General features: G+C 67.0%; 2 protein-coding genes and 2 non-coding genes across 14 annotated transcripts; all 4 read right to left on the reverse strand.

Annotated features, from left to right (window-relative positions):
- Positions 1–360: 360 nt before the first annotated feature.
- EIF4G1 (eukaryotic translation initiation factor 4 gamma 1) lies at positions 361–18,134 on the reverse strand. 11 transcript variants are annotated; one of them, XM_068691712.1, is made up of 35 exons: positions 18,004–18,084; positions 16,409–16,469; positions 15,254–15,362; positions 15,069–15,155; positions 14,723–14,755; positions 13,886–13,906; positions 13,166–13,339; positions 12,791–12,890; positions 10,869–10,981; positions 9,967–10,059; positions 9,818–9,884; positions 8,572–9,531; positions 7,575–7,663; positions 7,187–7,373; positions 6,784–6,917; positions 6,458–6,595; positions 6,070–6,243; positions 5,796–5,993; positions 5,428–5,574; positions 5,114–5,350; positions 4,924–5,028; positions 4,445–4,598; positions 4,255–4,355; positions 4,057–4,159; positions 3,861–3,963; positions 3,362–3,618; positions 3,170–3,285; positions 2,860–3,032; positions 2,608–2,733; positions 2,443–2,524; positions 2,156–2,254; positions 1,913–2,050; positions 1,737–1,818; positions 1,517–1,657; positions 361–1,391 (listed from the first exon to the last, which is right to left on the reverse strand). In XM_068691712.1, the coding sequence occupies exons 3-35, from the start codon at positions 15,326–15,328 to the stop codon at positions 1,210–1,212; spliced, it is 4,989 nt and encodes a 1,662-aa protein (XP_068547813.1). In that variant the 5' UTR covers positions 15,329–15,362; positions 16,409–16,469; positions 18,004–18,084; the 3' UTR covers positions 361–1,209. The 11 variants fall into 11 exon arrangements, with proteins under 11 accessions (XP_068547813.1, XP_068547815.1, XP_068547817.1 ...); XM_068691714.1 differs by lacking the exon at positions 16,409–16,469 and having other exon boundaries at positions 10,869–10,978; positions 18,004–18,134; XM_068691716.1 differs by lacking the exon at positions 16,409–16,469 and having other exon boundaries at positions 6,458–6,577; positions 18,004–18,134.
- On the reverse strand, positions 6,341–6,417 carry LOC137861601 (small nucleolar RNA SNORD66). The gene has a single exon (XR_011099728.1). It is a non-coding gene; the product is annotated as a small nucleolar RNA SNORD66 (small nucleolar RNA).
- LOC137861600 (small nucleolar RNA SNORD66) lies at positions 7,446–7,523 on the reverse strand. The gene has a single exon (XR_011099727.1). It is a non-coding gene; the product is annotated as a small nucleolar RNA SNORD66 (small nucleolar RNA).
- Positions 18,135–19,041: 907 nt separating the features above from the next.
- On the reverse strand, positions 19,042–25,145 carry PSMD2 (proteasome 26S subunit ubiquitin receptor, non-ATPase 2). The gene is made up of 21 exons (XM_068692966.1): positions 24,962–25,145; positions 24,591–24,647; positions 24,153–24,317; positions 23,916–24,037; positions 23,533–23,757; positions 23,297–23,455; positions 23,042–23,186; positions 22,807–22,867; positions 22,412–22,558; positions 22,137–22,243; positions 21,682–21,809; positions 21,521–21,608; positions 21,075–21,237; positions 20,878–20,979; positions 20,658–20,803; positions 20,410–20,493; positions 20,102–20,270; positions 19,911–20,005; positions 19,652–19,778; positions 19,441–19,559; positions 19,042–19,358 (listed from the first exon to the last, which is right to left on the reverse strand). Exons 1-21 carry the CDS (start codon positions 25,094–25,096, stop codon positions 19,176–19,178), a joined length of 2,727 nt encoding a protein of 908 aa, XP_068549067.1. The 5' UTR covers positions 25,097–25,145; the 3' UTR covers positions 19,042–19,175.
- Between the last annotated feature and the right edge of the window lie 41 nt (positions 25,146–25,186).

Below are 25,186 nucleotides of genomic sequence, written 5' to 3' on the forward strand. Positions count from 1 at the left end.
GGAGGGGGACACGGAGGGACACCCAACCACTGGAGAGCCGAGCGCCCCTTCCCTCCCATCCCGGGGGGGTACCTACCGTCTGCCTCGGGGTGCCCCTGCCTGGCACCCCCCCCCGCCAGCCCAAGGGCCAAGGGACACGGGACAAGAGGGGCGCAGGGCCGGGCGGCAACAGCGGCACACGGGGGCGTTATTTAGCAATGTTCTTTTATTTCCAGTTTTTAAGGTGAAAAGATGCCTTTTTTTTTTTTTTTTTTTTAAATCTTCAATTAAATACTCCATAAAGAAAAAAAAAAAAAAAAAGAAAAAAAAAGAAAAAAAAAAGGCAAAAAAAAAAATAATAATTATTTACAAATTCACGTGACCAGTAATTGAATCCTTGTTTTAATAATTACACGTGCGGCTCGTCACATCCGGCGCTCTATAAATACAGGGGACGCGGATGCGGGGCCGCCCCGTCGCTTGCCCAATTGTGGCCTTGAACGTTTTGGAGGGGGGGCTGGGGGCTCTGGGGGGGGGGCAGGGACTCAGCCTGGCCCCGAGGGAAGGGGTTCGCCCCACCCCCCTCCTCCCCAGCACCCTCCCCAGGTGTCATAGCAGGAGCTGGGGCGGGGGGGGGAATGATTTCTATTTAAAATAAAAAACCTTCGGAGGGGGGGGGGGGCTCCAGGCAGTGATGGAGGAATAGGGGGGGACAGGGGAGGGGGGAGAAATCACACTCCTGTCCCCGAACCAAATTTAATAAGTTTATATATATATATATCTCTATATTTCAGCAAGAGGTGGGGAGGAGGAAGAGGAGGAGGGAGAGGAGGGGGGGGGTGAGCGTGTCCCCGTCCCGTCCCCCCTCCCCGTGACGTGAGCCTGGGGGTGCTCGGCCCCGCTCCCGGTGCCCCATGGTGCCTGTGCTGGGAGGAGGGGGGGGGGATAAAAGGAGGGCCCCGGAGCAGCCCCCCAGTGCCACCCACCTCCGTCAGCATCCATCCGTTATCACCGTGACAAACCAGTACGGAACCAGTACGGAACTGGGGCGGGGGGAGGAGGGAGAGGAGCAATAAAACGAGAGGGGGAGGGGGGGCGCAGCGGGACCCCCGACCCCAGTGTGAGAGAGCAAGTCCAGGGGGTTGGGGCTGGAGTCGCACCCGGGGGTGCCCCCCCCCCCGCTGTCTGTCCCCCCTTCCTCCTCCTCCTCCTCCTCCTCCTCACGGGCTCTCAGTTGTTGTCTGACTCGTCCTCGGCTTCCCGCAGCCAGGTGAAGAAGGCCGTCACCGACTTGAGGGCCACCCCCTTGCCCTGCTGCTCCGACAGGTCCTTGCTGGACTCCCACTTGTAGAAGGCCTCCTCCTTGATCACGTCCTCGTCGTAGAGGGCATCGAAGAACATCCGCAGCAGGTCTGGGGGGGGGATAAAAGGATCCGTGCCACTCCCCAGCCACCATCCACACCCACCCACCCCATAGTGACAGGGACGCGGCCGCCGCCCCCTCCCCGGGCCCGCTGCCCCCCCCCCCGCCACTCACTGGGAGGCTGCTCCAGCTTCACCACCAAGGCCTGCAGGGCGTAGAGGGCCTGGAGCTCCTTCTGCTCGTCCCGCATGTATTTCTGCAGCAGCTTGGCCCGGTTGCGGATGACCGTGGCGTCGACGCGGTACGGGTTCTCAACTGCGGGATAAGAGAGGGTGAGGGACAGGCAGAGACCCCCCCGTGGCCCCCGCCTCGCCCCAGCGCCAGCCCCACTCACAGACAATGGCTGAATGGCACACGGACGTCATCAGGGCCCTGATAAACATGTTGGATGAGACCTGCTCCTCGCTCAGGTTGGCCTGCAGGAGGGATGAGATGGGGGCTGTAAGAGGGGGCCGAGCCAGCAGGGTGCCCCCGGTTCCCCCCCGCGGGTGTCCCACCCGCAGCCCTGACCTCGATCCAGTCGTATATTCTTTGGTTGTTCGGGTTCTCCTTCAGCAGTTTGTCCATTTGCTTGCACAGCTCCTCTGAGGTCAGCTCCTTGCAGCTCGGCGTGTCCGAGCTGTCCCCCCCCATCGTGTACTCCAATTTCTGGGGGAGCAGGGGGAGAGAAGAAAACCCGTCACGGGGGCGGCACGGGGGGGACGCCACGCCGCCAACAGCGGGGCCGGGGGGTCCCCCCACACGGCCCCTCACCTGCTCTGTGACAAATTTGTTGACGTCCTGGTCCTCGGGCAGGAATTCCTTCCAGCTCAGGCCCCCATCCCGCCACAGCTTGCCTGCGGTCTTCTGGCTCTGTGACAAAACCCAAAGTCAGCCCCGGGTGCTGCTGCTCCCCATCCCAAAACCGGCTGCCCCCAGCTCCCCGATGCACCAAGGGGCACTGCCAGGCCCCCAGATGCAGAGGGGTTTGCCCCCCAACCCTGCTAACCCCCCCCCAGGAAGGCTGCCAGCCCCCAAACCCACGAGCACCCCGCACTTACCATGCCCTTGCACAACAAGCCCAGCACCTCGACCAGCAGCGTGGTGGCCTTCCCGATGGGCACCAGGGGTTTCGTTATCTCCCTGCGGGGCGCAAGCAGCAGGGGCTGTTAGACGTGCCCCCGGGATCCCCTCCGGGACCCCAAAAGAAGCCCCGCAGCCCTCACCTGAACAGCTCCTCCATGGGGATGCCTTCCTCCTGCAGGATGGGCGTGATGAGCTCGGCCAGGTACAGCCAGATGTGCGGGATGTCGATCTCCATGTCCTCGGCGATCTCCAGGATCTCCCGCAGCCTGCAGGGCGAAGGAGGTTTGGGATCCAGCCGGGATCCAGCAGGCTCCGCGCCCTCCTCCGGGAGGAGCCTCGCGAGGTCTCTGGGATGGATTTAAAGCCAGGGGGGCTGCCTGGGGCTCCCTCACCCTTTGTAGTACTGCTCCTTGGAGAGCGTGCCCGCCTTCACCAGGTGGCACAGCAGCACGCCCATGTGCTCGCGGGAGATCGTGCTCCTCTCCAGCGTGGACTCGATGCCGTTCCGCACGAAAACGTAGAGCAAGGAGGGACTGCCCAGCTCCTGCACGCACTGCAGGGCCTCCTGCAGGAACAGTAGGGTCAGCGCCGCCCCGTGACAGCCCCCAGCTCCCCCTCCTCACCCCGGCACCACCGCCCGGGGGAGCGGACGGCATCCTACAGGGCCATAGGGTGCTGCGCCCGGCCACCCGCTGCTCTCACCTTCATGTCATTGATGTGCAGATATTCCTCTATGATCGCCTTGGATTTCTTCTCCAGCTCCTCTTCTGACAGCGTGGGCTTGGGCGATGCTGCGGGAGCTGCTGGCTCTTGTTTTACTGCGGGGAGCACGAGGATCAGGCGCCGCCCTGCACCCAGACCCCGAGGACCTTTCCAAAATCCTCCCCAACTCACCGGGCTCTCGGCTCCGGTCCCGTTCCTCCGTCATGCTAGCAGCCTTGCGCACGGCCTCGGGGCCGCCCTGCTTCTCCCGTTCCCTGCTCCTGTCCTCCGTCTCCTTGCTGAAGCTCCTCTTGGTGACGGCAGACCTGTTCCTCTCGCCCCGCTCCCCCCGCTCGGGGCGCTCCAAGCGGTCGCCGCTCTTCTCCGAACGCGACTCCCGGTCCCCTCTGTCCCCGGCCTTTTCTGACCTGTCGCGGCTGGAGCTGCTCCTGGGCGGGAGGAGGAAGGAGGCGAGGTGAGGAGGGGGCACTGCCACCCGCCCTGACCCCAACCCGCGGAGCTACACGAGGCCAGGCAGCCTCACCCCAACCCCAACCCTCCCCAGTGCCTCCTCGAGGACTCGACTGCCCTCGCAGGATGATTCCAGCCTAGGCAGAGCCTGCTGTCTGCACATCCCCTGCCCGATTTGGGGGGGTTTCAGCCTCCCCAGCCCACGGGGCAGCACGCTCACCTCTGCACCACGCGCCGGGACTCCAGGCTGTCGGCAGGGGTGGACTGCTGGAGCGCTGAGAAGCGGTTCAAGGTACTGGTGGCCGGTCGCCCTGAATCAGATGCTGGGCGTGAAAAGAGGGGAGTTCTCAGAGTTCGGCACGTCCCCGGGTGCAGGAACTGCCAGGGGGGGAGGGTCCCAGCCCCACACCTCCTACCTGAGTCGGCCGGCTTGGCACCCGACCCCCCGCTGCTGCCTTTGCCCCAGCTCAGCCTCCCGCCCGGCGCAAAGAGCTGGTTGTTGGAGTCGATCGATCCGGGCTGCGGGCAGAAAGAGGGGCAAAAGAGGGTCGGCTGCGAGCCCAGCACCGTGCCCGGGGGGTGGGCAGGATGCGGCCTGAATCAGCCGCCCTCACCTTGGTGATCTTGGTTAGCCGGCTGGTGTCGATGGGCCGGTTGCCCTTGCTGATGGGCACCGTGTTCCAGCCGTCATCCGCGACCAGGCTGCTGCGGCCACCTGGGCACCGGGGGCACAGGAATCAGGCACAGCCCGGCCTCGATCCGTGCCCCAAAGGAGCAGCCCACACCCAGAGCTCAAGCACTCACTGCTGGAGGACGGCCCGGGCGGTCCCCTCCTCTTGTCCTTTGACATCAGCTGCTGCACTTTGATGTGTTCCCGATGCTCCTCCATCTCCGCCTCCTTGTGGATCTGGTCGATGGTTTTGGGGCCCTGGTCTCCTCGCCGCGGCACCCAGCTGTGCTGCAGAGGGACGGGGAGGAGGGGAGGGGGCACTCAGAGGCCGTCCCCCCCCCTTCCTATCCATCCAGCCCCCGAAGCCCACCTGAGCCACCACAGCTCCCCGCAGACTGTGGCAGCTTTTGGCGCCCGAGGGCTCTGTTGGAGGAGCTCCCCTGCATTAAACAGCTGCCAGTCACTGTGTGCCCGCTACCGCTGCCATGCTACCCAAGGGCCGGGGCGTAGCATGGTGTCTCCGGGGCTCACCTACCCCAATCCGTGTCCCCAGCAGGGTGCTGGCACCCAGGGGACACCACCAGCAGAGGGGACAGCCGGCCCCGTGCCTTACCTGCCTGAGGTCGATCACATCCTGGAGCATAAAACGGATTCGGGATGATGTTTTCTTCTCTTTGATGATCTTCTCCATCTGGTTGAAGTACTGGTCCATCCTGGGCTGCAGGGGGACAGAGGCACGGTCACATCCCTCCTGGGTACAGGGAAAGGCAGGGAAAGGCAGGGCAGGGCAGGGCGGGGGGTACCTTGGCCTTCTCAAAGTCCAAGTCCTTGCCGATGGTGGTAAGCAGGCGGCAAAGGCACTCGAGAGACTCCTCGTCGTGGTTTTTCAGCAGCTTCACCACGCAGTCGTGCATGATGGCCTCCGTCAGCATCTTCAGCTTGAAGAGCTCGCCGATGAACTTGATGTTGCCCAGGGACCGCCGCCGGGCCTTGTCCCGCGCCTCCTCCAGCTCGTCCTTCATGCGGGCCTTCTCCTCGGGCTGTGGTGGGCACAGGGGGGGGTGGGTCAGAGCCCCCAGCCCCGCCGTGGCAGCCCCCAGCCCAGGCCCCAACTCACGGCGCTGGCGTCGTCCATCTCCTTCTGCCGCTTCTCGAAGATCTCGTCGTCGTCCTTGTCCTTCTCGAACTCCTTCTGGCAGCGGTTGAGCAGCAGCTTGCGGAAATTCACAGTCACCGTGGGCTTGTCTGTCGTGGGCACTTTGAGCTGCGGGAGGAGCGGGGAGCCTGAGTGCTGCCTTCCCCCCGCAGCCAGCAGGAAAAATCCATCCTACAGCTCCGTGCCATGACTCCGGGCTCAACCCCACAGCTGCACACCCCATTTTCCTCCCCTTAATGCTGAATTCCCCATCAGACAGAGGCATTAACAACCTGTCCTCACCCACAGCCCCTCCACAAACCCCTGCCGGACCCCCAGGCCCTGCTCACCCCCATAAGGCAACGGCACATGTTAGCATAGGCAACAGAGAAGTTTGGCTCCGAGATGGCCTTCTCGAAGACCAGGTCGATGACGCCCTTGAGCCGCTCCTCGGTGTCGATGGACAGCTCCATCACCTGCTTCATCAGCTGCTGGAACATCTGGGGCGTCAGCTTGTTGAGGATGCTGCGGACGCGGCGGAGCAGTTCCTGCGGGGACAATGGGGTCAGCCAAAGGGGATGCCACCCCCCTGAGGGCACCGGGGGCTCCCAGCAGACACCGTACCTGTGTCTTGATGTTCTCGGGATCCTCCTCCTCGGAGGCGCGCTTGCTGCTGGGTTTCCAAGCCTTCTCGGCCTTGTTCAGCTTGACGTCCTCGTTGAGGGACACGGTGGCGATGATTTTCCGAGGCTCCTTCCTCTGGCTCTGCTGGGAGCGGCGCGGCCCCAAGCCTGAGGGCTGGCACGGGGAGAAAAAAAAATAAAAAAAAACACACAAAAAAATTATTTCTCTGCTCCAACCCCTTGGGATGGGGACGGGAGCGGCCACCGTGCACCTGCTCAGACCCTCAGCTCCATCACGGACATCAGTGGCCCAGACACAGCAGCTCGACGGCTGGATCATCACCGACAGGCACGGGGGTGGAGGGAGGAGCAGGGGGGGGGGCACTCACCAGGCCCCGGTTGCCCATGACGGGCCGGCCGAGGTTGGCGAAGGAGGGGGTGAAGTCGGGGCTGCAGTTCATGCCGCTCAGGCGGATGGGGTCGAGCGCCCGCAGCGGGGTCTTGTTGGCCTGCGAAGGTACACAGGGCTGAGGATGCCCGGGGGCAGAGGAGCGGGATGGATCCATCCCCCAGCCTCAGCGCCGGGACAAGGAACTGGAAAAAGAGCCCCCAGAGCAGTGCCCAGGGCACAGCCGCGGGTCCCTGCCCAGCCCAGCCCAGCCCTGCCCGACCCCCCCCCCACCCCCAGTACCCCTCTTCCCAGGACCGCACCAACCTTGTCCAGCACCACGTCGGTGATCTGGGGCAGCCCCTCGGGTTTCTGCATGCTGGCGAAGATGAACTGGAAGCCCAGCAGGAACTCGCGGTCGTATCGCTTCTTCTCCTCGGGGTTCAAGGGTTTCCATTGCTCTGCGGCAGGGAGAAAAAAGGGAAAATCATAAAGCGACCCCGTGCCTTCCCTGGGGAGCAGCGAGGTGGGACCCCGACAGCCACAGAGCTGCCCTGGGCTGGCAAATTGTGAGCACCAGCCTGCCCTTCGTCCCCCACCCCGTGCCAGGTTTGGGGACGAGACACGAGGAACGCGTGAGGTTTAGGGCAGCTGGATCCCACCACCCTCCCCAGCGCTGCACCCCAGGTGCTGGCTCCCCGCGGGTGCGCGGTGCCGAGGCGCAGCTCACCTTCCTTGTAGCGGTACTTCTGCTCCCCTGCCTTGCCCTTCTCCGGGGCCAGCTTGTCCTCCTTCTCTTCCCACGTCTCCTCCGACTCCTCCTGGGGCCGGGTGGGGGCCGTGTCCTCCGTTTCCCGGGCAGGGGCGGCGGGGGGAGGCTTGTTTTCTGCCTCCGAGGCACTGTCACTGATCTGCGACTGCACGGCAAGGGACAGCGGTCACACCGCAGGGCCGACCCCGTCCCCCCCATCCCACACCGGGCGTCCCGGCCCCGTCAGACGCTCAACCCCATCACGGAGCATCAGTGGCCCAGACACGACGGCACAAAGCAGAGCTCATCACGAAGAGGGGCCGGGACGTGGGGGCCACCCCCCCCCGGGTGCCTCGGGGACGCTCACCTCCTTGAAGGCATCCAGCAGGTCGCCCACCGCCTCCTTCTTGTTCAGCTCCTTCATCCTTCGCTTCTTCTTTGGCACCGACACGGCGACTGGCAGGATGCAGGGATGTGAGGGGTGGGCACCCATGTAGTGTCCCCCCAAAAACACCCCAAGGGCACCAGCGAGGCCCCGGTAACACCAATGGGCTCACAGGGATGCGGTCCCACTGCTCCATGGCACAGCCCGGCCCCGAATATGCTCTGTGCCCACCCGCAGCCCTGCTGGCCCTACACGACCCCCCCACACCATGCACAGGGACCCCACTGCCCCCTCCTTGCTGTGGCACCGCATCCACAGCCTCCCCTAGCCCCCAGGCTCCTCATGGCACCTCTGTCCCCGTGCAGGGTGTCCCTTATGGTGACACCCCCTCTCCACCCCTCTCTCCGGGCACGGTGCGCCCACGACGCCCGATCCCCTCCTGGCACCCCGCAGGGTGCTCTGCACGGAGACACCCCATAAATCACCGCCCCCGCCCAGCCCCAGGGCACCCCATGAGCAGTCACACACCTGTGCCGAGCGCTTCAAAAAAAATAAAAATAAAAACTCACAGGGAACATCTTTCTCCCCACACCACAAGCCCACGGCTCCCCGATTTCCACCAGGGTCCCCGCGTGCCCCCCACGTGCCCACGCAGAACACCCCATAAATCTCAGGGTCCCCCCAAAGCACGTCTCCACCCGTGCACAGCACTCATCCCACATCCTCCCCGCGCCCCCAGATGGCTTGGGACGGCCTCAAATAACACCCCAATACCCCACACCCCCCCCAACCTGAGGCACCCCGTACACATCCACCGTGCCCCATCCCCTCGTGAGCCAGGACGCCCCCAAACACCCCCCCCACGCTCCTGCACCCCATCTGGGTGCGCTCCCCGGCCCTCTCCCCCACCTGGCACCCAATCCCCACGTGCCTGGCACCCCACTGGGGCACCCCACAACCCCAGCCCAGCATCCTCAACCTTGCACGGTCGCCTCCAAGCTCTGCGAAGGGGCAGGGGCCGGGCTCGAGCTCCGCTCCTGGGCTTCGGCGGGGCCTTCGCTCTCCTCCTCCTCCTCCTCCGCCACGGGGGAGGTGGGGGTGCCGGGCTGGGCCGGCTCCTCGGGCTCCGAGATGGGGCTGACGTCCGATTCGGGCTGCTCCTCGCCCGGCTCCGCTTTGCTGGCGCCCTCCACCCCGTTGGGCAGGGGCAGCTCCTCGGGCTGGGCGACGGGGGAAGCTGGGGCGGGCACCGGGACGGGCTCCGGCACGGGCACGGCTCCGGCTCCGGGCACCGGCTGGCACACGGGCGCCTCGGGGAGGGGTTCGGGTAACTCCTCTAAAACCCCGTTAGCCTCGGCGGAGGGCTCCGGGGCGCCGGGCTCGGGGCAGGGCTCTTCCCGGGGCGGCGGGGGGCTGGGGGAGGCGGGCTTGGCGGGCGCTTCGGGGGCCTGCGGGACGACGGGCGGCGGCGACGGCGCGGCCGGCACCGGGGGCACGGCTGGCAGCGGGGGGGACACGGGTGCCGGTGGCACCTCGGGTGGCACAGGCGCCTGCGGGGTGGGCTCCGGGAGGGGAACGGCGGCTTCTTCCTCCTCCTCCTCTTCCTCCTCCTCCTCCTCCACCTCCACCACCCCTTCCTCCTCCTCCTCCTGCGCCGCGGCCGCCGTGTCCGTGTCGGGCTGGGGCCCGAGGGGCAGCTCCCCGGCCCCTGGCACTGTAGTGATGGCGCTAAACGTCTGGTGCGGGTCGGGCGGCGCCTCGCCCTGCTCCACTTTAGTGTCCGCATCCCCGGGGGGCTCCATCGGCACCAGCGTCACGTCCGAGAGCACCACGGGCTCCGCCTCGGGGATGAGGGGAGGGGGAGGCGACGGCGACGCCGACTTGCTGGGCTCCAGGGAGACGGGCTTGCTCACCACCAGCGCGGGCTTTGGGCGGTCATCTGCAAAAGATGGGGTGTTAACGGGGGGGGCTCCGGTCCCTGCTGCGCCCTGACCCCCTCCAGGTCCCAGCGGGAAGGGAAGGGACGGATGTGCCAACCCACACTGAGCTGATAAAGGTGGCACAGGGACAACGCGGGTCCCTCGATGCTCAGGGTGAGCGAAGGCAGCCCCCATAAATTCTCCTGGGTCCAACAGTGGGGTCGCTGGTCCCCACATTTAGGGAAAGACCCCGGGTGAACTGGCTGCACGCCCCGCACAGCCCCCCCCGGGCGCACACACACGTACCTGGCCGGATAATAACTGCTACATGAGGGGTCTCTCCGTTGGCCTGGGGCTCCAAACCGCTTCCAGCCTAGGGGTGCAAACAGGGAGGTGTTAACTGGGGCCCCGGGCACCTCCTGTACACCCCAGCGGGGAAACGGGGGCCCGCTGACCTGGGGAGGGGTGGGGGTAGATGAGGTCCTCGCTCCGGACATGATTTCTTCAGTGATGTCTTTGCCGCCTTGGTTGGGGTCTCGTATCCGGATCTGCCCAGGGGTCAGAGCAGAGAGAGGGGAAGTGTCAGTGGGGTGGGGGGCACAGCACCCAGCGCCTCCCCCTTCCCCTGGGCCTGACACCCCCAGGACACCCCCTTCTCGGAGCAGAGAGGCCAGAGGCTCATCCAGCACCACAGCAGCCCCGATGCCCGGCAGGAAGGGACACCACAGGGCAGGGCGAGCCTCAGAGGACACCGTGCCAGGCAGACGGAGCCAGTGGGATGTTCCCAGCCATTTTGGGGTGTCCCAGGCACTGGTTTGGGCATTATCTCTAGGGCCCGGGGGACCCCACAAACAGCCACAGCTTTGCCATGGCACGGCAGCACCGCGCTGCGGGGCGCACGGGCACGACGCACGGCTCCAGGACCCCATTTCAGGGCACAGAGGAACCCCAAAGCTCTCGCTCTCCCCACCCCAAACACACCCAGCAGGAGCGCACAGCCCAGGGGGGGCTCCGACACCCCTCCATCAGCACCCCCGGGCCCGGCACCACCCCCTGCTCCCCCCCCCCCTCCCCAAGCCTGCACCACGGGGCCGGGCGGGCGGCCGCTCGCCTCCCCGCTATAAATAGGCCCCGCGCGAGGCCTCCGAGCGCCGGCATCTCCGGGAGCAGACAGCAGTTGGCAGCCGCGGCACCCCCGCCCCCCCGGGAGCCGTGACTCAGCACAACGCCGCCCGCCGGGACGCCCAAGGTCGCCGGCCCCCGCCGAGCCCCCCGGCACGGGGCCGCGGCACCGCGCTCCTCCCGCGCGGCACCGCCGGCACCGTCCCCGTCCAACCTCTCCACGTTGGCCCCTTACCGTTTTGCGTTCTCGTTTTGGGGGGATCGGCGGCTGCTGGCTCACGATGACCTGGGCAGTGGGGACCCCCGCCGGGAATTGCTGCACCCCCTGTGCCGGGTAGTAAGCCCCTGCTGGCGGGGAGGAGAGGAGAGGAGAGAGGAGCGTCAGCGGCTGCGCCCCGCCGGCCGCACCGAGCCCGCTCCCCAAAACACGAGGGGGGCTGCCGAGAGCCAAGGGGAACCCACACCTCCCTCCAGCGAACCCCGGGAGCATCGGGGCCGGCTTCGGCTTCACCCCAACCCGCCCGACAGGCCCGCCCGAATTCCTTCCCCGTGAGGCAGAGTGAGGCACGGCGTCCCCGCGCCGCCCCCACGCCCAGCCCGCGCCCCACGGGCGCTCGCCGCGTGCCCACCGGCCCCTCCGGGACGCTGGGCCATGGCCGGGCACGGCAGCCGCGGCTCGGTTGGCGGCTGGCTGCCTTCCTGCCCCGTTCCCTTCGTCCCTTATCTCCCCCGAGCCAGCAGCAGCAGCCCCAGGGCGGCTCCGTGCAGCCCCGTCCGCACCCTCCATTCATTCGCAGCCCGGCCCCGGGGGGCTCAGGCACCCCGTTGGGACCCCATAGAGCTGCCGGGGGGCTGGAGGCAGAGCTGGGCCCCGCTCCAGGCTTGGCACAGCCCCTAAAAAAGCTGCTGCTCCCATCCCAAAGGATCCACGAGCATCCCCCCCACGGCACGGGAGGGCCGGGCAGGGAGCGACCGCGATGGGGACGCCGGCACGGGGAGGGACAGGGGCAGCTGGGCCCTGGCCTCCTCCCAGCTCCAGCACTTTCCCGGCTGTGCCGAACCCAAAGCTCGCTCAGAGATGCCCCAGCCCCGTGCCGGGCACCCCTCCCCTGCCCAGGAGGGCTTTGGGGCCAGCCCAGCTGCTGGGGGGGCAGCGGGAGGGAGAGGGAAGCTTGGGGGGACCCCACGGGCAGGAGGCAGCACGTGGCTGGGGCAGCACCTCGGGGAAGCTGTGGGGTTGTGGGGAGGACCCCACGGCCAGGCTGGGGGAGCAGGGACACCAAAAAAACCCCGCACCCCAAAACCAGAAGAAGGAGGGGACCCCAAAAATGCAGGCGGGGGGACAAAACCACCCCAGGGCTCCAGCGGGATCCGGGCACAGAGGCGCAGCCAGCTCTGAGCGCTGCCCCCTCCTCCTCCTCCTCCTCGCTCCGAGGGGCTGTGGGGTCTCGGGGGGGGGGGCAGGACGGGCACGTACCTGGCTCAGGAGGACCCCATCTCCACCCCGTTTTGCTTTTGCTGCCGTGCCGGGGCCGGGCCGGAGGCCTGGGCTCACATTTCTGTGTGTGCCGGGCCTCCCGGGACGGGCCAAGCCTAAATATAGTCACAGCCCGGCCGGCCACATGCGAGCGGGGAGGGGGGGGAGGAAAAAAAAACGGGGGGGCTGCTTCCAACACCGCTCCCCGGCTCCGGGAGGGGGCAGGCACGGAGCAGCCGCTGCCCAGACCCCGGCCCCACAGCCCCACGGCCCCATAGCCACCCCCCGACCCCACTCCCCCACTCCTGGGGGGCTTGGGGAGGGGGCGAGATCCCAACAAGTGCTCGCTGCCTTCCCGGGGAGCCGAGGGGGGGGGACAAAGGGATAAAGTCTGGCCTGTGGTTAAATATTAATCGGCCCCGATTTGGGAACGGGGGGAGGCGGGTGGAGGGGTGGGACGCGAGGCAGGGCTTTCGGGGCTGGGCTGGGAGATGCAGGACGCCCCCTGCGCCCCAAAAAGGTTTGTGGGGTGTTAATGGGTACTGGGGGCACCGAGCTGAGCCCGGGGGGGTGCAGGGGTCTGTGCTCAGCCCATAAACTGGGGGGGCTGTGGGGAACCAAGGGGCAGGGTGCTGTGGATGGAGCAGTGGTGAGCAGAGCAACCCCCCCCAAATCCGTACCGTAAGTCCCAAATTCTGTGGGGCTGGCTCCAGGGTAAAAACTAGGGGCGCCGGGCTGCACCGGGTACTGCTGGGTCGGGACGACGTAGGTGGAGCGACCCTACAGCAGGGGACAAGAAGAAAAGGCTGGTTATGGCCCCGCAGGATGGAAGTGTACCCCAAAACCCCCAAACCACAAATGGGGGGGCTGCCTGTGGCACCCCAAACGGGTTGTGGGGCAGCACCGCCTGCAGCCTCCATGCCGAGATGGGAACACCCCAATAGGGTCAGCGGGAGCTTGGAGAGCCCCGGGACCCCCTCCGCTCCCCAAAACGAACATCTCCGACCCCAAACAACATCCCCGCGGCCCCCCCACCCCAAAACCCCGTCCCTCACCTGTCCGGGGATGTAGTAGGCTCCTTGGGAAGGCGTGTAGGAGATCTGGGAGGGGATCATCATCACCTGGGACGCGGCTGGATAGACATGTGCGGGGGGGCCGGGCCGGGCCGTCGTGTTGCTCTGCACGCGGGACGCGCTGGCGGGAGGCTGGGCCCTGTTCTGGTAGAAATGCTGCGGGGGGGGGGACAAATTGAGGGGGGGGCACAACCTCAGGACGCGGCACCGGCACCCCCTGACCCCATAAAACCCCACCCCGGGGCACGGCGAGCGGCGCCGGGCGGGGATCGGGAGCGGGCAGCACCCTTTGAGCTCCCCTTTATGGGGACGGATCCTTTCCCTGCGCCCCCCCCCATGACCCCCCCATGTACCTGGGGGGCCGCCTGGCTCCATCCGCCCCAGCTCATGCCCGGCGCTGCCCCAATCCCAGCCCTATGGGGCCGGCAGCGCCCGCAGCCCCGGCCACGGCCGCACGCAGCCGCTGGGGTCCCGGCGTGCCTCGCAGCGGGGCCGGCGCTCGCGGGGATTGCCGGGACCTGTAGTCCTGCCCTATTCCCCTTCGGCCTCCCCCTCCCTCCTCCTCCTCTTCCCGGTGGGGTTATGCAGGGTTTATGGGGTGCTGAAGGGTTTAGGGTGGTCTATGGGGTGGTGTCGCGGGGAGGAAGGGGCCGTTGTGGGGTCCCCTCCCCAGTTTTGGGTAGGGTGAGGGGGAAGCGTTACCTGGAGAGACCTGAATCCGCCCTGAGAGCGAGAGCAGGGGGAGAGGGGAAAGAGAGAGAGAGCGGTTACCTGCTGCCAGGGGGGGGGCTGGGGGGCTGCGGGATGGGACAGGACCCCCCCCTCGGGGAGCCCCCCCCTGCTCGGGGTCGGTGCGTGCGGGGAGGTGGCGGGCACAGAGAGGACAGCGGGGAGCCCCTCGCCCCGTGCCCGTGCCCCAAACCGTGCTGCTTTATCCCAAACCCACTCATTTTGGGGCACCCCAAATCCCTGCCGGTCGCCCCCCCCCCAGCACAGGGGGGACGTGGCCAGGCCCGTCCCCAGCAGCCCCCCCCCAGGCCGATGAAGGCCCAGGTGGTGCCCCCAGAGGGGTGTAAGGGGGGGACGGACACGGGCAGGACCGGGGGGGCGCATCCAGACACCCCCACGGGTCTCGAGGACGCAGCTTGGGGGGGTCCCAGCAGCACCACAACCCCTGGGGGCACGGCACAACCCCCCCCCAGGTGCTGTTTGGGTAGGGACAGGCCAGCAGCAGGGCACGGGGACACCCTGGGGAGCGCTGCGGATTTGGGAGCCCCCCCCAAAAGGAGACAGAGGAGGAAGAAGAGGAAGAGGAGGAGGAGGAAGAGGAGGGGAGAGGCAGAAGCTGGGGTTAGCGCAGGCACAGCCGCATGCAAGAGCTCGGAGACGCCGCAGGGAAACCCCCCAAAAGGAGCGGGAGCCCACCCCATATCCCCAGCCTGCCCCCCCGGGGGGCTCGGCGCGGCTCCCCCCTGGTTCCCCGGGGGGGTTCCCGTGCGGTGCCGGGCGCGCAGCATGCGGGGGGGGGCGGGTTAGTACCTGCTGGTGAATAGCACGAGGCCCCGCTGGAAACTGAGAGAGGAGGAGAGCGAGGGGTTGGGGACGGGGGGGAAGGAGAGAGAAGAGCGGTCACTCACCGCGAGCCCCCCCACCAGCCCTCCCCCCGCACCCCATGGCCGGGAGGGGGGGGTGAGACCCCAAAACACAGCGGCACGACGGAGATTTGGGGCACGATCCCCCCTCGCAGACGCACAAGGACCCCGCGGGGCTCCTGGTGCCCCCCGGTGCCCCCTGGCATCGCTGTGGTCGCCGGAGAGGTGCGTGGGCTGCTGAGGAGCCCCCCCAAAACCCCTAAACCCCGTAATCCCCGGGGCAAAGCCCTTACCTGTCGCGGCTGGGAAGGCGTATTCATTTGTGAGGTCGGTGCCGGGTTAAAAACCACAGGTGCCGTCTGAGCGGGTGGGAACGTCGACTGCAGGGAGGGAACGGGGTCGGCACCACGGCCCCAATATCCCCAGCAGGGGGAGGGCAGAGCCGACCCCAAAAAGCTGCCGGAGGGGCTTTTTTTACCTGTGGAAGTCCGGGAGAAGGGGCAGGGTGCGGGGCTGTCGGGGCTCCTCCTGTGGGCTGTGGAGCTTTGTTCATTTCATGGGGTTGGACATAAGGGTCCCCTCGCTATCTGCGGGCACAGGACCAGACCCTCAGCACCTCCTATCCGCACCAGGCCCTATAAAAAGGGGGCAAACCCAGCCCCTAAACCCCCCCCCGGGGGTCAAACCAGTGCCGACAGCACGGGCACGGGGTGACAAGAGGCCGAGGGCAGTGCCCAGCACCAGGCACCCACCGCCGGTGACCACCCGGCTGCGGGGGGGTCTGGGGCTGCCACCGGGGCACCCCAAACACCAGCCCCTGCCCGGCTCCACCCCGGCTGACCTACAAAACGCTTCCCCCGGCCGGCCCAACCTGTTCCTGCCGGTGGCAATGGGTCCCCGCCGCAAAACGCCTACCGGGGAGGGCAGGGAGCAGCTCCCACGTCCCGTCTCGTCCCCACGCCGCCGCCACCGCTCCTGCCCGCAGGGACGCGGCCCCATAGGGCTGGCACCCTCGTGCCCTGCCCGCCCCACGCCGGCCGGGACCCGGGAGGGACTTGGCACCCGGTGCCGCGCTCCCCGCCCCAGGGCAAAGGCCGCCTGGGCAGGAAGGTTGGGGGGGGGGGCGGATGTGCCCCCCGGCCCCATGGCACAGCGGGGGTCCCCGAGACCCCATAGCGGGTAGGGGAGCTGGCTGCGCACCTCGCCACCCCGCACGGCACCTGCTGGTAACCCCACAAATGGCCCCGCACCGCAGGCAGGATCCGGCCCCAAATCCTCAGGCCCTGCGTCCTGGCCCCCTCCACGCTGCTCCCCCAGAATTTGGGGGGCCGGACCCTTAACAGCCTTCACAGGCAGCCCCAGCCGTAAGCCCGGGGATGGATCCCGCTGTGATTTGGGGGCTCAGCATCCCCCGTGCCCCCCCCCCCCCGTCCCCATCACTCACCCCGGGTGCTGAGCACCCCCTGCCCGGGAAGCGGCCCCGGGAAAAAGGCAGCGCGGTGCTTGGGCACCCGAAAAGCAGCGGGGAGGAAGGGCTCAAAGCACGGGGGGGGGAAAAAAAAAAAGGAACTCCAAAGGCACGGAGGGGCCGGGGCGAGCCGGGCCCCCCCCCGGCACGGAGCTCGGTACTCACCCCCCCGCGGGAAAAACCTGGGCCGCCTGAGCGGGCCTGCAGAGACCTCGCATCCGAGTGACTTGGAAAGGAGGAAAAAGGGGGGAGGAAAAATAACAATAATAATAAAAAAATAAAAAATAAATAAAAAAATCAGGCTGCAGCCCTGGCGGCGTGCGGAGAGGCCGCCGGGAGCACGAGGCTGTGCCGGGCCGGCCGGGCGTGCTGCAGTGCAGCGCCGCCAGCCCCCGGAGCACCCAAAAACCCCACCCACGGGCACGGCACCGGCACCGGGCACCGGGCTGGGGGATTTGGGATTTGGGGACGGCTCTGCCAGCCGGGACGTGGCGGCTCGGTGCTGCCCGGTGCCAGGCACCGACACGGCACCGGGAGCACGGCGAGGGGGTGCCGGGGAGGTTTCGGTGCCGTGCTGGGGTGCACGGGGAGAAGGGGGCACCGGGGGTCCCGCAGTACCGGGGGGTCGCCAAGCCCCCGCTGAGGGTTTTTGGGGGAGCCCCCCGGGGCGAGCAGCCCCACGGGTACCCAGCGACCTCCGCCACGGTGCTCTCCGGTTCGCCCCGGTGCCTCCCGGTACCGGCTCGGTGCCCACCGAGGCTTGGCCACCGGTGCCGGTGCCGCCACCCCGGCAGCCCCCTGGCTGTGTCCGTGCGTCCGTGCCCAGCCCCGGTGCCGCGGGGCTTTCAGAGCCGGTTCCACCGGGGCTGGCGGTGCCGGGGGCTGACGCAGCCCCGGGACCTGCCCGACCGGGTGGCGGCGGGGCCTGACTCAGCCCCCCCCATAGAGCCCGGTGAGCCCCCCCCCGGGGGATGAGGGGGGGGGGGGGTCCCGGTGTCCCCGGTGCTGCGGGCAGGCCCCAGGCTCCGGCACCATCTTGGAGCCGGGCGGGACGGAGGAGGGGGGGTGGGGAGGGGCCGGCGGCGGAACGGGCCCGGTTGTACCGGGAGGGGGTGGTTTAACGGGGAGGGGGGGGGGGAAATAAAAGGGGGAAAAGGGGCTCGGCGTGGGGGCGCCCTGCCCGGTGCCGCATCCAGCGGGGCCGCTCCCCCCCCGCCGCGGCGGCCTCTGCCAAGGACACGTGTCACTGCCGGCCGCCGCCATGGCCCCGCCGCGCACCGGCACCGGGGAGGAAGAGGAGGAGGAGGAGGAGGAGGAAGGCGGCGGAGGGAGAGGGGGGAGGAAGAGGAGGAGGAGGAAGGGAGGAGGAGGGGGGGGGGGTCTCGCACCACGTGCGGCGGGGCCCGGCGGCGGCAGCACGTGCGCGGCGGGGCGGCGGCGGGGACACACGTGGGGGGGGGACAGCACCGGGGGGGGGACCGGGAGGAGGAGGAGGAAGAGGAGGAGGAGGAAGGAGGAAGAAGGAAACGGGGGGGGGGGGGGGTGCGCGGAACCCCAGCAGCAGCAGCGGGGCGGCGCCCACGTGGTGGTGGCGGCGGTGGCGCCGGCGGGGCCCGGCGGCGCGGGGCGCGCGCGCGGGAAACGAGGCGCGCGCGCGGGAAACGGGGCGCGCGCGCGGGAACCGGTTACCGGCAGCGCCCCCCCCTCCACCCCCCCCCCTTTCTCGGCGCGCGCGCGCCCGCCCCGCCCCCGCCCGTTACCTTCAGTCTCCTTCAGCGCGCGCGGCCCGACGCAGCCGCAGCTCGGCGCCCCGCCACCACCATTTCCGGGCCGCGCCGCGCGCAGGGGCGGGGAGGGGCCGGGCGCGCCACGGGGAGGGGGGGGGGAAAAAAAGGGGAGGGGCTCGGAGCCGGCGCGCCGGGCACGTGATGGGGAGGTCACGTGGGGTATGGGGGGTGGGGTATTGGGGGGTGGGCACGCCCAGAGCGCCGGCACTGGGAAATAGGGGGGGTGGGGGGGGTGAATGAGTGATGGCACTGGGAAATAGGGTAAGGGGGGTTGGGAGGAAAAAGGGAGGGTTTGGGGAAAGAGAGGGGAAGGTTAGGATAGGGAAGGGTGGGGTTTGGGGAAAGGGAGCGGTGGGGTTTGGGATACAGGATTTGGGGAAAGAACAGTGGGATTTGGGAAAAGAACATAACATCAGGGTTTGGGAATGCAGGATAAGGGGGATTTGGGAAAAGAATGGCAGGGTTTGGGATACAGGATAGCGGGGTTTGGGGAAAGAACAGTGGGATTTAGGAATGCAGAATAGTGGGGTTTGGGGAAAGAACAGCAGGGTTTGGGATACAGGATAGTGGGGTTTGGGATACAGAACGGCAGGGTTTGGGAAAATAGAACAGTGGGATTTGGGATACAGAACAGCGGGGTTTAGGAAAACAGCACGGGGATTTGGGAGGCAGAATGGCAGAGTTTGGGAACATTGAACAGTGAGGGTTTGGGAACAGGACAGTGGGATCTGGGAACACAAGGGCAAGGTTTGGGAAAACAACAGTAGGGATTGGGAAGAGCACAGTGGGGTTTGGGAAAACAACAGCACGGTTTGGGACGCAACTAGCAGGGTTTGAGGTACAGAACAGCCCGGTTTGGGCAAACAGAACAGCGGGGTTTGGGAACCAGAAAGGGACTTCCCCCCTCCAGCCCCAGGGAGAAGGAGCGGGGTGGCCGGGGGCAGCACCCAGCCCCACAGGGCGTTGCGCAAAGCCCCCGCTGGGCACAGAGCAGGAGGGTGACACAGCAGCACGAGTGTCCGCAGAGTTTATTTCCTCAACTCTCGGTTACAAAAAAAAAAAAACAAAAACAAAACACACAACAAGTTTTACCCCTACCCACCCACACCGCCTATTTCCCACCCCCCAGCCCCCCCCAGCCCAGCTCAAACGTCGTAGTTGGGGTTTTTGCGCAGGATGACGAAGCCCTCGAGGATGGGGGTGACGGGCACGTGCTCCTCCGTGGCCAGCTCTGCCCGCTCGCCGTGCGCCAGCAGCACCGGGGTGGTGTGGGTCTGGAAGCCGGTGATGGTTTTGGGCTTGCCCGCCTGGCCCACCACGTCCACAGCCTGCCGGGGAGAAGCGAGATAAGAAGGGGGCACAAATGGGGACCCCCCAGCACCCCGTCCCCAGCTCTGGCCGCCCCCTCACCTGTCCCACCCGAACCGAGACGGGCAGGGGCCGCAGCTCCTCGTCGAAGGTGACCAGCATGCGGGGCTGCATGGCAGCGACGAGCCCGTAGAGGACGTAGTGGGATTTGCCCAGGATAACTGGAAAGGGGCAGAGGGGAGGGGGCAGCGGGGTCAGCACCCAGCAGCACCCACCCCACGGGGCAGAGGGGTGCGGAGCCCGCAGCACTCACTGTTGCGCACGTCCAGGAAGGACACGAGGACGGTCAGCAGCCCGGCCACGGCCACCTGGCTCATCAGCTGCCGGTCGCTGTGGTAGGGGCACAGCGTCAGCGTCCCCTTACCCAGGTGGGTCAGGCCCTGGGGGGGCAAAGAAAACACTTAAATATGCAGTAGGACAAGTTATAGGATCCCTGAAAGCAGCACAACGAGGACTCCACCGCCTCCGGTACCCCGCACGGGTAACCCCAACCTGCCCTGTGGGGTCATCACCTGGGCTAACCGCACCATGAAGAGGTTGTTGGGGTCCTTGGCGTGGTACTGGGCGAGCTGCCGCAGCATGGCAGCCAGCCGGGCGTTGTTGGTACCTAGAAAAGAGGGGCAACAGGCAGAAATTAGGGTTTAGGGCTTTAATGTCCCCCCCTCCAGACCCGCAGGTGCCCCAGGGTGCCTCCCAGGCTTACCGCTGCCCACCATGCCCATGGCAAAGATGGAGTTGTAGGACACCTCGGGGTCAGCGTCGTGGGAGAACTTGCTGAGGGTGTCGAGGATGTTGAGCCGGGGGTTGGACACCGAGATGAGTGCCAGGGCCAGGGGCACGGCCCGGCGCAGGGTGGGCTCCCCGTACCGCAGCTGGGCGGGAGGGAAAGGGGGTGCTGAGCACCTTGAGGTGGCCCCCACCCAGCTTACCAAGCCTACAGAGACGTGTTCTGTTTTCCCAAAACCCCTCCCACTGTGCCCAGCCCCGTGTTGTCCCCCCGCTGCCACTCACCAGGTGCCCAAAGGTGCGCAGGGCCATCTCGGCGCCGATTTCCTCGCCCATGGCGATGAGCGCGATGCCCAACACCGCTACGCCCTGCGGGGACACGAGCACTGAGCGCAGGCAACACCCAGCCCCAAAGCCAGGTTCCTACAGCCCCCCCCAAAGCCCAGCTGGACATGGGGAGCTGCCTTCCCTCAGCTCCAATCCCACAAAGAGCCCGGGGACCCCTCGGAGGCAGCCCCCGCGCCTCCCCCCACCTGGTGCGCCCCCATGTCGGCCGAGCTCTCTTTCTTCTCCTTCTCTTTCTTGTCCTTCTTGTCCTTGTCCTCCTCCTTCTCCTTGGAGTCAAAGTGCTCGCTGCAGATGTGCAGGAGCTGCTGCACCTTCAGGACGTTCCCCGAGCCTGGGGGAAAAGCGACAGGGCTGGGATCAGCGGGTGGAGGGCTCAAACCTCGCTCCCCTGGGAGCCCAACTCACCCGCGTAGGCGCAGATGTCCACCAGGGTGTTGGCGAAGCTGCGGAAGGGCTCGGACACCACCTCCAGCGCCGCCAGGATGGCCTCGATCGCCTCCCCTTTCCCTGTGGGGCAGTGTGGGGTGAGAGCCCTGCGGCTGAGGGGTGCTCGAGCTCCCAGACCCCAGCCCCGGGGGCGGCCGGCGCTGCCCCTCCCTTACCCAGGTGGTTCAGGCCCAGGCCCAGCGGCAGCCAGCGGGCGTAGGTGTCCTTCAGCTCCGTCTCCGATTTCTCCATGATGGTCTGGAGGATGGTGGAGGTGACGTCCCCGTTGCAGGAGCCCACGGATATCATCCCGCAGGCCAGGGCGGTCACGCCAGCCACCTGGAGGAGAGGAGGAGAGGCTGTGCGCTCAGGGAGGGCGCAGAACACCTTTGGGTCCCTCCAGAAATTCGGAATCTCAGAGACCTGGCGGCTTCCCGGCCTCCCACATCCCACGAGTGGCTCAGAAGGGGAAAACACGGCCACGATTTGGCACAGCACAACGCCAGGCAGGAACACGCAGAGCCCAAACGGGCTGGGGGACAGCCCTGGCACCCCCAGGAGCTGTCGGGAACCGGGCAGGGCTGCGGGACCCCACCCACCCACCCCCGGCTTCGCTCCCTACCTCCATGCTGGACTTGGAGTCTCCCATCACGGGCAGCAGCAAGGTGAGGACGTCCTCGCGGTTGGAGCCCGCGTAGGCCAGCCCCAGGCTGCGGAGAGTCCGGAGGAGCGTTAGTGGGGGGAGCACAGGACAGCTGGGGGGGCTGGGGGCATTTCCCTTACCCGAAAATGGCTCCGATCCGCATGGTGTTGCTGTTGTGGAGGACGTAGTCGGACAGGAGGGCCAGGGCCGGGTCGCACTCGTTCCTGACCCCTGAGTTGACGATGCCACAGGCCAGGAGGGCTCCCGACTGTAAGGCAGAGGTGCTGTCACACAGCAGCCACCAACGCACGGAGCTCGCTGCCAGGCAGTGACCAACATCGCCCCACGGGTCTCACCCTCCCCCCAGGATGGTACCAAGCGAGCAGCGCCACGCTGGAGCCAGCTCAGCAGCCCTGAACCCACAGCTCTGCAAGAAAAGGACCCCAAAAACGCTCCAGGGAGTTCCTAGAGCTCCCCAACCCGGCTGTGAGCTGCTCCAACGCCTGGGATGCATCCAGCCCCTCCAGAGGGGGCCGCGCACACACAGCCCATCCCACGAGGCCAAAAAACTCAGGCTGGGGTCAGCAGCACTCACCTTGATGTAATCCTCCGAGGAATACAGGTACTTGTCAATCTGCGTGAGCCCCCCGTCCACGTCCCACAGCAGTATGGTGCCCAGCGAGGCTGCGGCACTCAGCATCCCTGGGGGCCAGGGGAGAAAAGCCCACGTCAGCCCCCAGCGATGCGCCCTGCCTGGGCAGGAGGTGGCCCCGAGGGAGCTGTGCTCAACGTCCCTGCTTTCAGCAGGTCCCCAAAAGGGCCAGGGTCACCACCCCGGGGCTCTCAGGGCAGCTCCAGCCCCTGTCTCACCGTGGTCCTTGTTCTTGTACAACCATTTATTGCCGTCGTCTGTCAGCAGCTTGTCTTGTCCGAAGGCAGCGTTCACGAAGCCGTTCACGAAGGAGGAAGCCAAATTCATCCGGGCTGAGTCCACCTGGGAGCCGCTGCCCCCGAACCCTGCGGAGCGACGTCAGGATGAGGCAGGCAGCAAGCAGGGCACCCAGCCACACTGTCCCACACCACACAGTCAAAAATCTGTCCCCTCCCATGGGGAAAGAGGTGCCTGAGCCCACAGCGGGCAGCAGAGCCTGCTCCATGTAGGGCCAGGGGTCCCCAGAGGTCCCCAGCGGGCTGCCTGCCCGCCCCAGGACCCCCAGCAACTCCCCAAAGCCAGGGCCAAGCGAGGCCATGACGCAAGCCCTTACGGTTATTTTCCAGGTGGGTTTTGTAAATATCATCCGGCACCTTGGGCTCCATGATATCCAGCTGCAGAGACAAGGGAGAGGGGGTTATCTCCTCGCCCACACGTCGCAGGCAGCTGCTGGGCAAGGGCAGCCTCTCCAGGTGCTGCCTGGCCTCGTGGGGACAGAGATTTCAGGGCAGTCAGAGCAGATCCCAGCTTGGGGCAGCCCCTGGGCTGTTTCCCAGCCAGCCGCTCACCTCTCTGGCCAAGGCCAGGAAGTTGCTGTTGAGCTGCACGTTGGACATGATCTCCGTCAGGTCCTCGTACTCCTCCACGTCCTCGTTCAGCTCCAGGAAGACCCCGTGGCGGCCCAGCATGAAGGCCATCTGCTTCTGGACAACCCTGCACGGAGGGGAGAGGCTTTGCAGGCACCCAGACCCCAGCACAAACACACACTGAGCAAATCACCCTCGTGCTGAAGTCCCAGAAACAGGGAGGGAATCTCCGCTTACACGTCCTTGCAGGAGGTGAAGATGTCCTCCACCAGCTCCACGTCGTTGAGCATCAGGGCCAGGCGCAGGGCTTCGGGGTAGCGGCTGAACTTGCGGAAGATGCCCAAGGCGCAGCGCAGGAGGGCAGAGTTCTCAGGCTCCGGGACGTAGCTCACGCAGCTTGGAAGAGGAGATGAACACCAGGGTGAGCCACCCGTCAGGTCCCGTGCCCACCGGGACCCCCGCCGTCCCCTCACCTGGTGAGGTAGAGGCACACTTTGGAGTAGGCGTTGTCGTCGATGTACTTCTCCAGCATGTCCATCTGCTCGATCTCCATCAGCAGGTCGCAGGCCTCGTGCTCGGCGTTGTGAGCCATGTTGTAGGGCACGATCTCCTTCACCAGGGTGAGGAGCGTGTCCCGCTGCGCCTTGTCCGCCTCGTCGATCTCCTGCCACTCCTTGGCCACCTCCCCTGCTAAGTGCCTGCGGGGAGAGAAGGAGGTCAGCACCACGAACCAGCTCAGCCCAGACACTATTTATGGGGGCTTCATGTTCCTGCAGGGGCTGGAGGTCAGGAAATCCAAGGGAAATCCCCCCCCAGCCCTTTATCCTTCCCAGGTCCTGCTCCCCGCCAGCCCTACCTGACGTATTCGTGCCCCCACGACGCCAGCTCCTCCTGGGAGCCCACCAGCCGATACTTCAGGCACTCGCGCTCCCCGCTCATGGTCATGGCCAGCACAGAAATGATGTCAGCTGCGAAGCGCTGCGGGGAGACGGAGACAGTGCCGAAATCTTCACACCCCCTGGACGCGAGGGTGGCCCAGGAGCACGCCGGGGACAAAGGCAGGGCCCCGGCGGGTGGCGGGGGGGGCGCTCACCTTGTTCTCGCCCGGCGCCATGCCCTCGTAGATCTCCTTCAGCTTGCCGTAGTGCGGCCGCAGGAACTTGAGGGGCTTGGGGACGGACGTCATGGAGGTGGTGGAGGAGCGGATCTGCCGCCGCAGCTCCTCCAGGGCAGGGCGGTACAGAGACGTGTCCTTCTCCTGGGGGGGGGGGGGGAAGGGGCCGTCAGGGGGCCGGTTTGGGGGTCAGATTTGGGGTCAGATCCCACCGTTTTGGGGTCAGTTTTGGGGTCAGATCCCGCCGCTTTGGGGTCAGACCCTGCCGTTTTGGGGTCGGTTTTGGGGTCAGATCCCGCCGTTTTGGGGTCAGACCCCACCGTTTTGGGGTCAGATCCCGCCGTTTTGGGGTCAGACCCTGCCGTTTTGGGGTCGGTTTTGGGGTCAGACCCCGCCGTTTTGGGGCCGGGCACTCACCCCGAGGCGCTCCACCAGCATCTCCAGCTCATCCTGCAGCTGCTTGTCCTCCTCCGACTGCAACGGGGGGGGGGGGGCAGAGGGGTGAGAGCTGCGTGTGGGGGGGGGGGGGGGGCACCCCGTGACGTCACCCCCATGACGTCACCCCCGTGACGTCACACGGGGAGCCCCCAAATGACGTCACGCCCCCCTCACCCACCGCAGGGAGCCCCCAGGTGAGAGCCCCATCACCCCCCCCGGTGCCGCCATCACCCCCTTGGTGACGTCACCACCTCCTGATGACGTCACCCCCTCCCGGTGACGTCACGCCCCCCGAATTGACGTCACTCCCCCCTCATCCGGTGCGGCCGTGACTCAGCGCGGCCCCTCACCAGCTCCTGCTCCTTCTCGGGCCCCGCCGGCTGCTCGCGCTTCTCCCTGCCCCACGGCGGGGCCGGTTTCTCGTCTCCGCCCGAGCCGGGCCCACCCTGCACCCGGCTCTGCCCCCCGCCGCCTCCCGCGTCCATGGCCCCGCCGCTCCGCCGCCGCCTCCGCCGCGCACCGGCCTCAACTGCGCCTGCGCAGCGCCCGCAGCCAATCAGCGCGCGCCGCCGCCC

This window comes from Anas acuta, chromosome 9 (genome assembly GCF_963932015.1).
Source record: "Anas acuta chromosome 9, bAnaAcu1.1, whole genome shotgun sequence".
NCBI lineage: Eukaryota > Metazoa > Chordata > Aves > Anseriformes > Anatidae > Anas > Anas acuta.

Coding starts and splice junctions, on each gene's coding strand:
- EIF4G1 (XM_068691711.1), bottom strand. CDS start 15,328: ATGAACAAAGCTCCACAGCCCACAGGAGGAGCCCCGACAGCCCCGCAC. Junction 5,994..6,069: donor CCGAGAACATCAAGACACAG/GTACGGTGTCTG, acceptor TTGTCCCCGCAG/GAACTGCTCCGCCGCGTCCG. Junction 5,029..5,113: donor TGGACTTTGAGAAGGCCAAG/GTACCCCCCGCC, acceptor GTCCCCCTGCAG/CCCAGGATGGACCAGTACTT.
- PSMD2 (XM_068692966.1), bottom strand. CDS start 25,096: ATGGACGCGGGAGGCGGCGGGGGGCAGAGCCGGGTGCAGGGTGGGCCC. Junction 23,456..23,532: donor GTGTGCCTCTACCTCACCAG/GTGAGGGGACGG, acceptor TCCTCTTCCAAG/CTGCGTGAGCTACGTCCCGG. Junction 23,187..23,296: donor TTCACCTCCTGCAAGGACGT/GTAAGCGGAGAT, acceptor CCCTCCGTGCAG/GGTTGTCCAGAAGCAGATGG.